Source organism: Bombus flavifrons, chromosome 11 (assembly GCF_040668555.2).
Source record: "Bombus flavifrons isolate JBK064 chromosome 11, iyBomFlav1_principal, whole genome shotgun sequence".
NCBI lineage: Eukaryota > Metazoa > Arthropoda > Insecta > Hymenoptera > Apidae > Bombus > Bombus flavifrons.
In genome coordinates this window covers 9982327-10000000 of record NC_138452.1, presented here as the reverse complement: position 1 = coordinate 10000000, position 17674 = coordinate 9982327, and the positions used below count along the sequence as shown (strand labels likewise).

The 17674-nt window shown below is 29.4% G+C and overlaps 5 protein-coding genes and 1 long non-coding RNA gene across 7 annotated transcripts in view; 2 read left to right on the top strand and 4 right to left on the bottom strand.

Annotated features, from left to right (window-relative positions):
- Positions 1-3, bottom strand: part of LOC138185267 (SET domain-containing protein SmydA-8) — a 2877-nt gene extending 2874 nt beyond the window's left edge. The window contains exon 1 of the mRNA XM_069124105.1: positions 1-3. This exon is cut by the window's left edge and continues 715 nt beyond it. The gene's annotated coding sequence lies outside the window, so the exon portion shown is untranslated.
- Positions 4-579: 576 nt separating this feature from the next.
- On the top strand, positions 580-5845 carry eys (eyes shut). The gene is made up of 15 exons (XM_069124102.1): positions 580-1094; positions 1244-1392; positions 1601-1711; positions 1781-1888; positions 1977-2090; positions 2202-3057; positions 3144-3603; positions 3687-4009; positions 4084-4294; positions 4370-4521; positions 4600-4736; positions 4808-5053; positions 5126-5326; positions 5415-5643; positions 5710-5845. Exons 1-15 carry the CDS (start codon positions 943-945, stop codon positions 5804-5806), a joined length of 3546 nt encoding a protein of 1181 aa, XP_068980203.1. The 5' UTR covers positions 580-942; the 3' UTR covers positions 5807-5845.
- Positions 5846-5891: 46 nt separating this feature from the next.
- On the bottom strand, positions 5892-7332 carry l(2)k14505 (ATP synthase mitochondrial F1 complex assembly factor 2 homolog l(2)k14505). The gene is made up of 6 exons (XM_069124106.1): positions 7083-7332; positions 6746-6939; positions 6554-6664; positions 6303-6483; positions 6121-6236; positions 5892-6038 (listed from the first exon to the last, which is right to left on the bottom strand). The coding sequence occupies exons 1-6, from the start codon at positions 7138-7140 to the stop codon at positions 5892-5894; spliced, it is 807 nt and encodes a 268-aa protein (XP_068980207.1). The 5' UTR covers positions 7141-7332.
- A 278-nt stretch (positions 7333-7610) lies between these two features.
- On the top strand, positions 7611-15335 carry mew (multiple edematous wings). 2 transcript variants are annotated; one of them, XM_069124103.1, is made up of 18 exons: positions 7611-8040; positions 8288-8415; positions 8853-8876; positions 9596-9699; positions 9771-9898; positions 9971-10179; positions 10301-10505; positions 10597-10740; positions 11113-11254; positions 11353-11621; positions 11691-11916; positions 11998-12229; positions 12311-12707; positions 12803-13032; positions 13127-13359; positions 13439-13533; positions 13618-13747; positions 13824-15335. In XM_069124103.1, the coding sequence occupies exons 1-18, from the start codon at positions 7871-7873 to the stop codon at positions 14052-14054; spliced, it is 3297 nt and encodes a 1098-aa protein (XP_068980204.1). In that variant the 5' UTR covers positions 7611-7870; the 3' UTR covers positions 14055-15335. The 2 variants fall into 2 exon arrangements, with proteins under 2 accessions (XP_068980204.1, XP_068980205.1); XM_069124104.1 differs by lacking the exon at positions 8853-8876 and having other exon boundaries at positions 7613-8040.
- LOC138185270 (uncharacterized) lies at positions 12694-13196 on the bottom strand. The gene is made up of 2 exons (XR_011174560.1): positions 13112-13196; positions 12694-13023 (listed from the first exon to the last, which is right to left on the bottom strand). It is a non-coding gene; the product is annotated as an uncharacterized LOC138185270 (long non-coding RNA).
- Positions 15336-15711: 376 nt separating the features above from the next.
- PGAP3 (Per1-like protein PGAP3) lies at positions 15712-17667 on the bottom strand. Its single transcript, XM_069124217.1, has 7 exons — positions 17410-17667; positions 17044-17186; positions 16811-16963; positions 16589-16713; positions 16381-16514; positions 16092-16296; positions 15712-16026 (listed from the first exon to the last, which is right to left on the bottom strand). Exons 1-7 carry the CDS (start codon positions 17543-17545, stop codon positions 15948-15950), a joined length of 975 nt encoding a protein of 324 aa, XP_068980318.1. The 5' UTR covers positions 17546-17667; the 3' UTR covers positions 15712-15947.
- Positions 17668-17674: the final 7 nt, after the last annotated feature.

Genomic DNA, 17674 nt, shown 5'->3' with positions numbered 1-17674 from the left:
TCAATTTAATTTTTTCTTGTTTATCTTCTCGGAACTTTTGAAGTACACCTAAGATATTCATTACGGTAGGTTAGAACGTTATTCAACGAGCTGAAATTATAATTTCATTTGCAGAATTTAATTTCCAGAAATTGGAGATTCGATCAAACCCCTCGATCGCCAGACAGCTTCTGATTTTTTCCTACATCTAAAAGGAAAAGTTACTGTAGAACATACTCGCTTATGTATATGAAAGATCGGCGTTTCACATGGTTTCACTCGCCAGTGTATCCAGTTTCGGTCCAAAATAGAGTTGGAATTTTGTAAGTAACGCTCGTATTTCGATATCCATTATTTCGTACGTATCATGTTTAATCGTCAATCAGAAAGGAAGAAATAAAAGTCACGATGTAAAGTAATAATATTTTTATTTGCCATATATTTATATAAATATGAGTATAATGAAATAGAAATAAAATTAATCTTTCGTTAATGAACTGAGATTTTTTCGATCAATCATTAGATAAATTAGTTATTACATGTTTCAAAATTGAATAAAAGTTATTATTGATGAATCAAATTTTCACGCAAGCGTATCCGATAGGTATTATCGTTTGTATAGTCCTAAGCGTTGCTAAGACTACCAAGTGGTCAACTACCTGCTACAAATACTAGTTAAAGTATAAAGCATATCTATATCGCATTCGGATAGTTATATCATTGAGAAAGTGTAAACCGATGGAAGTGGCGCATCATTTGCGATTCACGTTTCTTTGATCTTTTTGATAAATTAATTAAAGCATTGAAATACAACAGATTAATTGATTTTGCCATCTATATTAAAATAATTGTATAAATATAATTTCATAAATCTAAATACTTTACGGGTTTTCGTATCATATAAAAAGTTTGGAATGATCTATAGCAAACATCTATGTGAAAGTTACGCTATTTTTATTCAGAATGCATTATAGAAGGGTGCTTACTGAAAGGTTTACGAAAGAGAAGATTCTTCTTCTGGCAACATTTTTTCTCTTAACGATTGGTTTTTCACGAGGTATAAATTGCAGTGGTGATCCCTGCATGTACGGAATTTGTTTAGAAGACGCGAACAGGTACATAAATAATTCAAAATAAAATAAGTACTTCTCACTCTTTATATTTAATTAAAAAAAAGCAAAAGAAAAGATTATAAATAAAAGGCGATTCTGCATAAGTTTTTAAAATTAATATATTAGTCATTCGTCCCGTGCATATAATACAGCACTTATTCTTGCTACTGTATCGACGGTTACACTGGAATCAATTGCGAGATCAATTGGAATGATTGTTGGTCGAATCCTTGCCTCAACGGAGGGACATGCAACGATGCTGTTGCAGCTTATAATTGCACCTGTACTGAAGGGTTTGTAGGTAATTCATGATTCCTTCGTTTACTTTTCATGGCATGTTTCGAAAACGACGCGTTGACGTGTTAGCACAGAGGGTGAAATTAAATGACGTTCGTGCTTCGATTTCCTTACAGAGTTGCAAAATTGAAATCAATTTTTTATGTTCGTATGATCACACAGATAATCAAATACTTTACTATTGTACATTATATTACGGTGTGCATTTTTAGGTATAAATTGTGAACAAAGATATAGCGAATGTTCGAATCAACCATGCCTGAATAACGGGACTTGCCTCGATTACGATGGTATTACCTGTCAATGTCCTGATGGATATTCAGGTATAGAAGCGTAAAAATTGGTACGCCAAAAGTTGTTCCATTCGATCTTACAATTTGTTTCTTTTTAAGGAGACTATTGCGAAATCGATGCTTCGGTTTGTAACGATACAATATGTAAAAATGGAGGTGAATGCGTAGAAGGACCTGGATTTTCTTTTTTTTGTCGCTGTTCGGAAGGTGTAATATTTTATTGAATAATCTAGGCAATTTACATTTTAATTCGAGTATTTAAATACACCGAAGATTAATTCTTTTTATTGCGAAGGTTGGACAGGTCGATTGTGCGACGAAGATATTGATGAATGCATCACATCACCGTGTAAGAACGGTGGTCTTTGCATTAACATTCCTGCTTCATACACTTGTGCTTGTTTATTTGGTAAGTTGTAATTATTTATTATCAGTAATGATGTAGAAACCGGATTTTTTAATTTATAAAGAGGTAACTTTGTCGTATTGTAAAATATTAATATTAAACCTTCTTCACAAGGATATACTGGTAAAGATTGCGATAAAGCCATCGTACCGTGCGAAGAGAATCCTTGCGAAAATGATGCAGTATGCTTATTTGAAGACGAGCGACCAGTCTGTTACTGTGTACCAGATTATCATGGTGCGTTATGCGAACTAAAATACGACGACTGTGAGTCGAAATTTGCAAATTGTGAGAACGGAGGCACTTGTATCGACGGTATCAATAGCTTCACTTGTGCTTGCCCAACGTTCTACAGTGGACCATTTTGCAATGTCTACGATCTTCCATCGACTTTCTCCACTATCGAAGAAACACTCGAGACTGATAACGATCAAAGGAGTATTACTCTTACTTCTTTTACACCAAAATCATCGACACTGCCAGAAATCGAGACATCATCGTCCATTACTGCTTCCACGACAGTACAGTCTTCGACTTCTCTTAAAAGCACTAGTCGTCTCTACACAATATGGTACCCTTTTATAGAAACAACGTCTTCGACTGATAACAGTTTCAACTTTCTTAGTAGCAGTAGCGGTACCACCATTAGTAGCAACATTGATGGTAGCACCACAGAAAGTACTCCGTTTGTTACCGATGTCTCGGTTGTGTATTCTGTTACAAGTAAGGAGATATCTCAAACTGAAACAGTCTCGTTAGAACCTCGAACATTTCCCAGTGTTTCAAGTGAAGTCTATTCGGTAACGTCGCCGATAAAAGTTGAGACGGGATATTTGACACAGAAATCGATTCACAATGAAACGACTACGACTGAAATTATTTATCAAGAGAACGGTGACAGGATGTTCACGTCCACTAGCAATACGACTCCTGAAACTAGTAGCACGATGAGATATGTTCCAAGTACAGGGTAACAATAATCCATAAATCACGAGTAATTGTATAAAAATAATAGTATGCTAAAATGAACGATCTATTCTATTTTATGTCAATTAGGCATTATCCAGATGTAACTGCATCTGTTGGAAGAACGACAGAGGAATCTACGACGACAGAAAGTGAAAGAAATAATGGTTCATTCCCTACCGTTGCATCCTCCTCCAATTTTACAGAGTTTTGGCAAAATAAAAGCTCTGACTCGAGTACGCCAATAATAGAAGTGCCAAGAACTATACCTCAGACATTTACGGACAAGTGGACCTCTACAGAATTAACAAAATCTTCAAGTACAGAAGTGGAAAGTTCTACGTCCGCCTTCGCTAACAATATCTCTTCATTTATAACAACTAGTAGCTCTGTAAAACCCATATACGATGAGAATACTACCGATAGCGACCATGAACAATTTTCAACTAAAACTGAATCACCAACAACTTCAAAAAGTACCATAATTCCTGAATGCCATGGAATTTTGTGTTCAAGTTCCACAATATCACCTACGCGCAATGATAGCGATGCAAGTATTACATTTTTTTCTTTCTTACTTAGAAATAAATTTTTTGTTGCGATGTTTACAATAGAGACATTATCTTTTTCTAGTGTAACTGTTCACGTCGTGAAGATTGTAAACCTGGACCAAGTATAATACGGGCGGCGTTTAATGGAAAATCTTACGCGAGACAACACGTTGATGTAGAAATTTCAAACGACAATAACGCAACGTTAAAAATTTTTGTCAGGCTTCGAACACGTTATAAGGATGGCATTATATTACATGTTTATTTCGACGATGAAAAATACGCGTTGGTATATTTGGAATATGGTTCTTTAAAGTTTCAATTCTCCTGCGGACTTGAAACTATGTTATTGGGTGAAATAGATTCGCCTATCGATAACGGGTATGAAGCGGATATTGATACGAGGTAAAATAATACAAAGACGATAATATATTGCTTATCATATCCATGCATTGTATTCGCTTACTTTATATATGCAGGTTTCAATATTTCATGAAAAATGAAACTAACAAATGTTCGGCTCGTTTGCTAGTAAATGGAACAACGGCTGTCAGTGGAGAACAAACTTTACCATTACGTGGAAGTCTTCCACGACATGCCAATTTACATTTAGGTGGTATACCATTGGTATTTTCTCACTATTTCGCTCATGTCTCTATGGGATTTACTGGCTGTATGAACTCATTGAAAGTTCGTCTTTCTTACATATGTATATGTATATTTGAAAGCATTCGGAAAATTAAAAAGCATGTTTTATTAATATAGATAAACGATATACCACGTCACTTCATCCGTGACTCCACAGAAACGTTTCAAATTGAAGATTGCACATCGTTTCTGTGCTTATCAAATCCATGTCAAAATTTCGGTGCGTGCGAAGAAATAAATGGTGCAATACGTTGTAGATGCATAGCTGGGTAAGATAATTTGCAATTTATTCAACAAAATTTGGTATTAAAAAATATCGTCAAATAGGATATTATTTAATTGAATAGATATACAGGCCCATTTTGTGAACGTTCAACGTGCGATGAAAATCCTTGTGCTTTGGGTGCAACTTGTATTAGTTCACCGGGTACGGGTTTCGTTTGCGTTTGCCCACTTGGTACTCACGGGCTCTTATGCGAAGAAGGTAATATTGTTATAAATATACATATGTATCTCGAAAATAAAATATAATTATTTTTTATCCTACACTTCTAGATACTGTTATAATGCGACCATCATTTTCTGTACTTGTACCTGGATTCTCATCATACATTGCTTACGGCATTTCAAATTCTATAAAAGATGCAATGGAATTGAAATTGAAGGTCATACCGCGTACTTACGAACAAATATCTTTGATAGCTTATTTAGGACAAAGTGGATCACGCCAAGATCTATCCGATCATCTTTCCATAACATATGTTCGTGGTTATATTATGTTAACCTGGGATTTAGGAGCAGGTAATACATCTCAATATTTTAGATATTTACAGATTTTTTAGCCCTGTTGAATTTCGTGAAAATATTCTCTAGGCGTTCGTAGAATATTTACAAACGTTCCCTTGAGTGCTGCAACAATCGCAGCAACAGCAAGTAAAAGTCATATAGCATATACGATTAGAATTGGAAGAAAGGGTCGAGATGCATGGCTTGCAGTGGATGGTATAGGCAATATAACTGGGCGAGTGGTTGGAACCATGACACGACTCGATGTATCACCAATACTTTATATCGGTTCGCTTTTTATTATTTGATAATTTGTTTAAAAAGTTTATATTAGAAGATAGATGCAACATTATTTGTAAAAATTATTTCTGTTCAGGTGGACACAAATCAAAAAATTTTGAGTCTTTACCTCACGATTTGCCCCTTCATACTGGATTTTCTGGTTGTATATTTGACATTGAATTACGCACAGAAACTGCTATTTATCCAATAACCAATTCAAGTCCTGCAACAGGTCGTGGTGTTGGTGAATGTCATAGAAATGAATGCATTCGTCATTTATGCAAAAATGGTGCAGTATGTTTAAATCATGGAGCTACATATAGGTAAGTTAACTTATAGCTAGTATATAATCTTTAATATCTGTATAAAATATCAATTAATTATTTCAGTTGTATTTGTACAAAAGAATGGATGGGATCTGACTGTTCCATACCAGTAGAGGCATTATCTTCTGTTGACCCATCTTCTTGTCATACTTCAAACTAGTAAAAATATTGTTACTGTTTCATTTCATTCCAATACACCACATGTACAACTTTTGTACAAAATTTATTCAATTAATTCTTATAAATTAATCAACATTCTTGTTATCTATTTTTGGTTGACATGACACAGAATAAGAGTTCAAATGCACAAATAAGATAGCTGCAGCTAAACGAGCTTGTAAGTCATATTTATTTTGATCATGGAACCATTCTACAGAACCCCAATGAGAAATCTACAATAAAAAGTAAAGTAGCATTCAGCAGAGAAACATATGTTGGCTGTAAACTTTTTAGTATACAAATTGTTATACACACTTGATAATTTTCCTCCAAGCGTGATTGCCTTACTGCTTCCTCTATACTAATTACTCTTTCTGCTGCAGCTAGGGTAAGAATTACAGATTTGAGAGCATCGACTCCATACATAAAGCCTACAAATATAATAGTTTGGTAACATTGATTGCATATTTGTATATATTAATAAGAAAATCATTTACCATAAACTGCACTATAATTGTAGGACATTAAGTGTCTTGTCAATACTGTTTTAGTTTCCGAAGATACGGTAGGAGCTTCTATACTCTGAGTTTTAACCAAATTCACCCCATATTTGTCACAAAACCATTGTACTAGTGGATCCCAATTTTCAGTTTGTATTTTGTATAATTCTTCATTTTCCTATAATTATTCTCTGTTTAATAAATGTCTTACATCATATAAACAACATTACACAATATAACATATTTACGTATGAGTGAAATAGTACTGTATCCATTTCCAAACAATTCACAATGTAATTTGCCATATCTTGCTTTGTATGATTGTTAGGATTATCTATTACAGTATTACACAGGGCTGTCTGTAAAATTGAATGTATAAATATATTAGATCTTGTTTACTAAATTATGTACTATACTTATAATTTTGAAGACAAACTTACTAGATGCATACTACTTCTATCAATAATGTTTTTCTGCATATCCCATTCTGTTGCTATAGCTAAAGCTAAAGGTTTACTTTCCACTTGTAATATCTTTCCTTGTGGTGTTTTGAGCTTCCTTTGATCAAGTGTAATTTCAAATTTTCCATCACACAATAATATATTTGTTTTTCGATAAAATCTTCTAAGGGTGGCTAAAATATTTTATAAAAGCTCATTATTTAATTTCATTCATAAAATTATTCTCCCTTTCATGTTTAGGAGCTTATGATACCGATATGTCAAAATAGGTTAAAAAATGCAGAAGGCTTTATAATTTAGAAAGATGTATCTTTACCCATATTTCTTACTATATTGAAGGTCATAACCAATTTTTTATGTCTAAAATAATACATTTTTACTAAATATTAAAAATCTGTCTGTCATAAATATTATTTCATCCTTTTAACATATAAGTAAATACGCTTGATTTGACAAACAATTCGTAACTCGTAACACGCAACTATAGTGCAATTCTGCTATTTGATATCGGTAGTTATCGATATTTTATAATCGAATCTAATCTGAATCGTTCTATTATTAATCGGTCTTTAAATCACATAAATCACATAAATATATATATTAATTAATTAAATCACATGAATGTATGTACATTCAAAGCATTTTTAATAATTTTTTAATATTAATTACAATGATAAAGATAAAATACTACAGAAATGTACCATAAGAAAGTAAACTATTTTATACTAATTTTGTTTAATTATCTATGCATAAATAAGAAACTTTTAGCATATATTTATACATATAGACATTTCATAGAATTTCAAACAATAAAAATTTTAATAAAATATAATTGGTAATATTTTTCTATTAAATATTGCTTTCTATAAAATTATAAAATATAGTTGTCACTGCCATCGAAAAAGCTTGTGTATAGATTGCGTGGGTGGATCTGCTAGATCCTATGCGTGTTTAAAAGGTGCAGATGAATGTTATAGTAATAAAATCAGAAAAAGTATATAAAAATAGTTGTAGCGATAAGAGCTTGTACGAGGTCAGATATTATTTATACCTTTTTACCTTTATCATATTATATGTGCAAGAACGGTTAAAGTTAACCACAAAATGAAATGTTATCAACTGGTTCTGGTCGTTTTGAACGTATGCTTAGTGCACACATTTAATTTAGAACCAAGAATACCTGTTATAAAAAAAGGATTAAATGGATCTTATTTCGGTTACTCTGTAGCCGAACATCAAGAAACTTCCGACGATGGAACAATATCAAAAAGCTGGTATGTGCTACTTATAATATTTTGTTGTAATTAAAATTATCAAGAGAATGTATACATATATATGTATAATATAGATAACAATACATACTTATATGTATTATGTACAAAATATTGTATTGTTAATATTTTATTAATTTATACTTTTATCTACTAATTACATCACTTATATAATATATGATGGTAAGATAAGGCTTAGATAAACAAGAAGCATGCATTAAGAAAGCTTTAAGAATAATATCTGTTACAGGATGTTAATTGGAGCTCCTTTAGATCAAAATAGGCAACCAGAAACTAATAGATCTGGTGCATTGTGGCAATGTCCTTTAACAACATATAAAACAGATTGCACTCAAGTGATTACAGATGGACGATTAAGTATGTTTTTAATTTAAAAAAGTTCTTCAAAAATACTGATATAAACATCTTATTTATTGGTTATAAGATTTAATTCTACATTGTATTAAAACATTTAATTGTCATAAGCATATTGTATTTACTATACTAATGTTACATTAATAGAAGTATGTTAAAACTTGTTATATTTGAAACAAGTCAAAATTTAACTAAATAACGTATTGTTATCTAAGCTAATTTATATTTTATCAGTAAAATTATACACATATTTTTTATTTCTATGCTATAGTATTGTCTAAGTGTCATCTTATGTTTATATATGATTTTGGTGTAGTCATTGTGCATGTCATTTTTTTATGTTATTATTTCATAAAGTCATTAAGTTATTGTGCTTTATTTTATGTTATACATATAATAAGATTATTTTTTTGTTAAATTATGTGTTGGTTAACGAGCAGCAGAAGGGAGTCTGTATGACACAAGTAAGTTATTGAATGGTGTTATTTGAATGAGCAGTCATTTAATTTATTATTATGAATTATTTTATTGTGATTTTGTATATATATATATTTATATTGATATGCTCATTTTTATGTCAGCATGGCATTTTAAGTTATGATATAAAAATTATTTTATTGCATTATTTGTATTTTGTGATTCAAAGAATATTTTCTACCAAATGCATTATTAACATTTTCTGATATTTGCAACTATATTCTTACTAACTACACATCTGCATTTTAGAAGTACACAATTTATAGATAACACAAAGGAATAAAATTATGTATGTTCTCATGTGTTTTACGAATAGTATATTTAATTATTGTTGCTTCTTAATAATCTTTCTGATATCTATTCTTTATTTGCTATAGCATGAAATTTCATAGATAATTGTTGATATTATTCAGCTTTTATTTTTATTTTATTTTCTTTCCAAATTAGGCAGAATATTTTTATTTTATAATACATTCAAATATTTACCCGTCTTCCTTTCCTTTACTTCTTTCACAGTGACACAAAGTTATTATATAATATAAAACAAGAAAAGATTACTAGGTAATTTGAAGTCATAAATGACAATAACTTTACTGTGTGAAGTTTCTGACAGGAAACATTTATGTTGTAAAATGAATACCATGTATATTATACAATTATTTATTATCATTACCAATCGTTTAATAAATTGTTTTCTGCATTTTAGATCTTGAATCTGATGATCTAATACCACCAGGTAATGATGAAATTAAAGATAATCAATGGTTAGGAGTAACAGTGCGCAGTCAAGGCTCTGGTGGCAAAGTAATGGTATGAATTTCATCATATTTTATCTATTAATACTATTAAATTGAATATAATTTAGTATAATAAATTTTTAGGTTTGTGCTCATAGACATATTGTAAAAACAGCAGATTCTCAATGGGGTCAAGGGCAATGTTATATATTGACACAAGATTTGAAATATCAAGATTTAAAAAAACCTTGCTCTGGAAAACCTACCAACAAGTAAATTCATTTAATAATTTTTACAATTAATGTTTTTGAAGGAATCAATCAAAAGTTATGATTCTATTTCAGAGCACATGAACAGTTTGGATATTGTCAAGCAGGAACCAGTGGTGTACTTACTTCGGAAAATCGTGTCGTTATTGGTACTCCCGGCCCACATACTTGGAGAGGGACTTTATATCTCTTTACCGTTTCAGATGAATTTTTAACTAGGGATAATACAGTTTATAATGCTCCAATGCAAGATTCTTCTCCCGTTAACAAATATAGTTATTTAGGTAAATATTTCATATGAAGATAATATATTTCTTCTATATGGTAGTATGGTATTTGATGATAATAAAGTTAGTTTATTAAGTTATTGTACAAGTAAGAAAAAGAGAACAAATCAATTTACAGGAATGTCTGTTACTGTGGGTGATTTCTTTGGTACTGGATTAGCTTATGCTGCTGGAGCCCCGCGTTCAAATGGTACAGGTCAAGTTGTTCTACTTACGCGACGCGATTTTAAGCCAGATATGGATGTTGCTCTTATTTTGGATGGTGAACAATTTGCTTCAAGTTTTGGATACGAAATTACTTCTGCAGATGTTAATGGAGACAAGTATAATTCTTTATATATTGTTTCTAAGCACATAATAAGCATATATCTTTTTTAATTGCATAACTACACTTCTTCACTTTTTTGCTGTTAGAGTTGATGATCTTATTGTAGCTGCACCTTTTTACTTCAATAAGGCAGAAGGAGGTGCAGTATATGTATATACTGAATTACAAAAAACCTACAAGAAACGTGAAAAAAGTAAACCTACTAAACTTGTTGGGCGTGAAGAATCAAGGTTTTATTTCCTTTTAACTTCGCATATATAAGATGTCCCAGTACATTTTATAACTCAAAATAGATAAGGAAAGAATGTCGTATAAACATATGTCATTGTATGCATTGTTAAATAATTATAACAAAAGAAAAACAGTATACGAAATGAGCGGTAACGAACGTGAATTACTATGGCACAAAGTATTCGTAGCTTAGGAATATTTACGTTTAGTAGCAGCCAGAAGATATCATAATACTTTTGATAACATATGTTTATATGGCACTTTTGTTTTATTTTGATGTATAAAATATGCCGACTACGTATGACTGGATAAGATCGGAACACTCTATAGAATTGAATATACAACATTAAATAAGTATAATTTAATTATAGATTTGGATTTGCTCTGACAAATCTGAAAGATTTAAATAAAGATGGATATGACGACATTGCTATTGGAGCCCCATATGAAAAAAAAGGAACAGTATACATATATCTTGGTTCAAAGAATGGAATAATCACAGTACCATCACAGGTACTGTTACATTATTATCTACAATATTATGGAAATAAACTAATTTTCTATATTTATGTAATATACTTTTTTATATTGCGGAGATTTGTTAACTTTAGGTTATACATGCAGAAGATATGCCAGAACCATTACAAACATTTGGCTATTCACTAAGTGGTGGAATTGATATGGATCAAAATGGATATTTCGATTTATTAGTAGGAGCTTATGAAAACGACGCTGTAGCACTTCTTCGTTCGAAAAAAATCATTGATATTACGACTTCTATTCATTATTTAAAAAAAGATGGTACATTTCAAGAAAAAATTGAGCCTATAGATCCTAATAAAGTTGGATGTCCAGAAGATCCAGATTCAAACCATACCTGGTAAGTATAATTTAATAAAATTTAGAAGTAAGATTATTTCCATATAAAATTGTAATTAATTTGTTACAGTTTCTCATTTGAAGCTTGTTGTGAGACAAAATCTTTAGTAAAAGAAGAAGATATGCAAAATCTAAAATTAAATTATTATATTGAAGCTGAAACTTATACTGGAGTTAAAAAATTTTCTAGAGTTTGGTTTGGAACTGGGTATTCTCATTTACATTACGTTAATCGTACTGTTCATTTAGATACAACAAAATTGAAGCATTGTCAAAAAGAAATAGTTTATTTGAAGGTATATTTTATATATTAGAAATAATATTTTTACCAGAGACTCAATGTCTTCATTATAAATATGTTTATTAATAATTTTTAGGAAAATACACGTGATATTCAATCACCTATTAAATTCCGCTTAAATTACTCATTAATACAAGAAGAACCAATTATGCCAGCTGAAGGAGAACCTTTACCTGATATAAAGAATTACCCTATATTAAACCAACAAGAAGCTGCTCGTGTATTTGAAGCCACCTTTCAAAAAGATTGTGGTAATAATGATATTTGTGAAAGTGATCTGCAAGTAAAGGCTCGATTAAATCTATCAGGTATATTTCTGAATAACTAAAATTTCTGAAATATTAAATTAAAAAACATGTATGGAAATTATTAATGTGCTTAATTATTAGCTTCTTCGGTAAAACCAAATTTCTATGAACTTCTCCTTGGTGAAAGAGACGAAGTTGTGGTTGATGTGAACGTGTCTAATATTGGGGAATCTGCATATGAAGCACAATTATTTATTGTTCATTCTCAAAGTTTAAATTATATCGCTAGTAAAAGCAATGATTCTGCAATCTGTAATTTATATAATGCGACTATAGTAGGCTGTTCTATTGGAAATCCTTTTAAAAAAGACAAACTAGTAAATATACAAGTAAGATTTGATCCAAAAGAACTAGAAGATAATAAATCACAATTGGAATTTGTAATATTTGCAAATTCCACTTCAAAAGAAATAAAAGAAAAAGAACCTATAAGATTACAAGCTACAGTATTGAAACAAGCAGAATTATCAATTAAAGGGTAACATTTATTTACAATTATATATCAAGAAAGGATGATAATGTAATACAAAATGAAATCACACATTAATTATAAACAAATGATTAAAATTATAGGAGTGCGAAAATTCAGTGGGCCTTTTATGGTGGTCCAGTTATAGGTGAATCTGCCATAAAACATTTAAATGAAGTAGGACCGAAAGTATCGCATGTGTACGAAGTGTTCAACGAGGGTCCATGGAGAGTAAGTAGTTTAGAAGTTCACATTTCGTGGCCCTATGAGGTTGCGAATGACAAAGCCCATGGTAAATGGCTTTTGTATTTAGAAGAGCTACCAACTGTACAAGGTAAAATTTCTTTCTATACTAATTTAACGTGTTTTTATATCTTATTTAATATTGAAATATATGCAGTATATTTACTTACTCTACAACTTTGTAGCTTTAGGTGATGGTGAATGTATATTACCATCAGGGCAAGTAGTTAATCCACTAAAATTGCAAGATAGTATAAGCTACGATGATATTGATGTATTCCAATCTGTAATATCTACTCCTCCTCCCTTGCCACACAATCATACTAACCACATGAGGACTAGACGAGATACAGAAAAAGTTGTTAATACACGAACGATCATTGATAAAGATGGTCACAGACGTCAAGTAGTTTCGATGGTGAGTAATTTATCAATTTAAAAGATATCTTATCTTGGAAATATAATAAACACTTAAAAACTATCATTAAATATTGTAGAATTGTAAGGCTGGGACTGCAAAATGCTTTGATATTACATGCTTTATATACAATTTGCAACGAAAACAGGAGGCAATTATTACTGTTAAAGCAAGGTAATGTTTAATATTTTTTAGTTATACAAACATGTTTTTTAAATGAATTCTTTATTTACTAAATGAACTTTTTCATATGTTTAGATTGTGGAATTCTACTCTTGTAGAAGATTATCCAAAAGTAGACGAAGTAAAAATTGGTTCTAATGCAAAAATTGTTATACCACCAAATGTTGTAATACAACAAGAAAATTTAAAAGATGATTATGCAATTGTGAGTATAATTGTAATTTTACTTTAATGTCATGTATTCGGCATTTTTAACTTCATAATTATATTTTAATATCTAGGCTGAAATAATTGTATATCCGAATCTTCTTGATCACCAAGATGGTGAACCAGTACCAATATGGATAATTATAATAGCTATTGTAGCAGGTTTGTTATTATTTATCTTAATTACTTTGGTTCTTCGAAAACTCGGGTTCTTTAAAAGACGGCGGCCAGATCCTACTTTGTCAGGAAATCTTGAGAAACATAGAGAAGATAATCCAGAAAGTGAGGCATTATTTAAGCGCTAAACATTTATAACAGAAACATTACAGATTATCGATTGATATATACTATCTTATATACTTACATATAAAGTACTTACAATGAAAATTACAGCAAAAATTAATTCTTTAAAAAAGAAGGAGAAGAGTAAGTAGATTAATGCAAAACATTTGGTATCCATATTGTGATATATTGACTTATTTATCCATATAATTTTTTTAGAAAAGCACAAAAATTTATAATGTTTTATATGTACTTACTATCTATTTAATAACTACATCAGTAGTTATATTTTTCAATAATATTTAGGCCATTGACTTTTTATAAATCTTTTTTTAACTATATACTTTTATCAAAAATCTTTATGAAATTATTCAAAATATTAAAATCGTAAGAACATTAAAAAATATAAAGGTTACTTTGCGACAATAATGTTATTTAATTTGCACATTTATACAAGCGCACAATTGAAGTATAGAAGAAAAAAATATGTAAGGAAAACTATACAATTTAATTCTAAATTTTATACAATTTTACATTCATATAATGAAACAATATCTATTACAACTAAATAGGAACATGGTATAAAATTACTTTCAGTTTTAGATATGAAAGATGCATTTATTTAATATTAAATATTTCTGTAAGCTATACAGAAATTATTTGATACATTTTATAATAAGACTGACTTTATATAAAATGCACTTTTTGTTTTGCAAAATTTGTACAATTTCTTTTTTATTAAAAAATTGACAATTGCAAACTAAAAGAGTCATAATAAATGCAAACTTGCCATTAATTTTGTAACATAAGATTATTAGAACAAAGATACTTAACTCTAGAGTTCAATGCTAATGAAAAAATCAGACTCATATTGTCTTTACACTGTGACTTAAAATATATGAGTAATATATTTAATTATATTACATTTACATAAGAAGGATTAAATTGTTTAATCTTATTTATAATATAACAATTTTTAGAGGTTTTAATTTGTACCCATAATGGGAACTTATTCTTTAGAAGTAGTGTACAAAATTATTAGATACATTATTACATTTTTATATTGAATGTCAGTAATATACATATGCATATGTACTATTGGAGCTAAAGAATGTTTAATGTAACGTGCCTTTAAAATATTGTATACATCTTATTGGTTGTTATATTATATGTATACTACTTGTTACATATTAAGGTATACGAATAATTTAAATGTATACCGGGTACTTAAAACCTATTGTTCTATCAATCGGTCAATGGTTTAATTAATATAAACATTATGCAATTATATCTTCATATTACAACACATTCCCCAAAGTATTTATATGTTTTCCTGTATTAAGTAATAAATGCAATGAGCTCTGGCTGTATTAAGTCAGAACTAATACCTTGCTCTAAATTCATATGTTAACACTAAAATGTCTAATATTTAGTATTAATTACATTGCCAATGACAACTAATCCTGTCATGTTACACATTAATATTTACAAAAACAAGAAGTAGATTGAAGAAATGTGTTCAATGATCTTTTAACAGATAATCATTCATATCAATCTAAAAAAAATGTGTATTACAAATTCATTGTATTTATCATTATATTTTAAATTTCACTTTATTATAAATTATGACTTGGATATATATATATATATATATACACATATATATATATATATATATATATATATGTGTGTGTGTGTATAAACAATATCTTCAAAAAAAGTAATAAAATATATATACTACTGATATATTAAGTAGTACATGAAAGAGATATATTTCTGTTTTGTAAATTTCATTTAATGTTAATAAAAAATAATATTCTATAATTAACAAAAAAATACGGAATAATATTTACTATTATGTAAATGAAATAACACTTTAGTACCTCAAAAGAAACATATGACTAGTAATGACATTACTAATGTATATGATGATCAATATTTAATATTAATTTACTATAACATTTACTCAAATAAGAACAATCTGCCATCATGAACCTAAAAATTTTATATAAAAATATATTTAGAATGTATTAACATTGTACTAAATAAATTATACTGACCTATACAACAAAATTGTAAGAGGAACTGTGCTGGCATGCCACAAAGAATGAGCATCAAATATCCAAAAGATTGGTGCAAAATCTGCTACTTCTAATATAGTAACAAAAACTGTTAATATATTAAACCAACCAATTAGATAAATATAAGATAATTTTTTACGATTACGGTGCCACCATATCATTGTTATAACAAATGTTAAAAAACCTGTAACATTATGATGATTAGTTATAATTTTTAATTAAAAAACGTCTGATTATTGAAAGAAATACAAATACTTCATTAAATTACCTATAACTATATTAAATTTCATATTATAGTCATAGTTAATGTAACCAGACCATAAATGGGATAAATGTGAATATAGAGTGCTAAGGTATCCACATGTAATCACAGTAAATAACCTGTTGCTTTTATAAGTTATTCTAAAATGTATAAAGAGATGTCTTTAAAATGTTTCTATTAATATTCTATTCTATCTAACAACAGTATAAATTACCTTAGTAGCATACAATACAGTAATGTAAGCACCATAATAAATGCACAGGAATAATCCATTACTTCTGTGAATGGAGTATCTCTTGCATGAAAAATAGATGACCAAAACCACCCGTGCATGCATACCTGGAATTAAATTTTTTTTAATTTACATAAGAAATATTTATATTTATATAAATTATATAATAAGGGAATTATATTTATATAAATAACAGATATATACCAGACTAAAATAAGTCCATATGTAAAACATAGGATAAGTACATCCATATTTTCTTTTAAATTTCCAATACATAGTAATATGAGCATAAAAATTTAATATGGAAAATACGACAGAAGCAGGTTCTTGACAGCCAAAAATACGAATAAATGGCCACTAAAATAAAAATCAGTTGTTTATAAAATTTATATTTTACTCTATACTTATGTATGTTATTATTATTAAATGTCATATACCTTCCCATGAAATTGAGGAACTTTTAAACCATGAGATGTAAAATAATCCACTGTCTTCCAAGTACAGCTGTAACTACAATCTTCCTTACAAGACCAAAATAATAATCTTAATGATAAGGAAGGTAGTACCTTAAATCTATGATCTGTAAAATGATCAGTTAACATCGGTATGTACATATACATACTGTACATATAATAATACATAATAAACCACTAAAAAAATATTTTCTTTATTGTTATCTTAACTTTCTAGTTGGAAAATACTAAATTTGTGTAATAACATTATTAATCATAATTTTTTTAAGCTTTTGTCACAATTTACTATGTCACTCAGTTTTTCCCTGATAAAATATTGAAAATACGTACCATTATCGCAATTATCATTATGACATTTTTCAAGGCACAAACTGTAAAACTGAGATCTATCACCTATCGAACCATCTATACTTTTTACTAAAAACATTTGAAATACCAAAATTGACAAACATTTTAATTTCGACATACTACCTGTATGCCGGCCACAGTCGTATACTAACTTAATTACACAGATTTGATAACTCCCGTGGTGGGGATAAGGTTGTAAAGTCGTAAAGTGTACTTTGCAAAACGGCCGCTAGCCATAGAGCGCTGT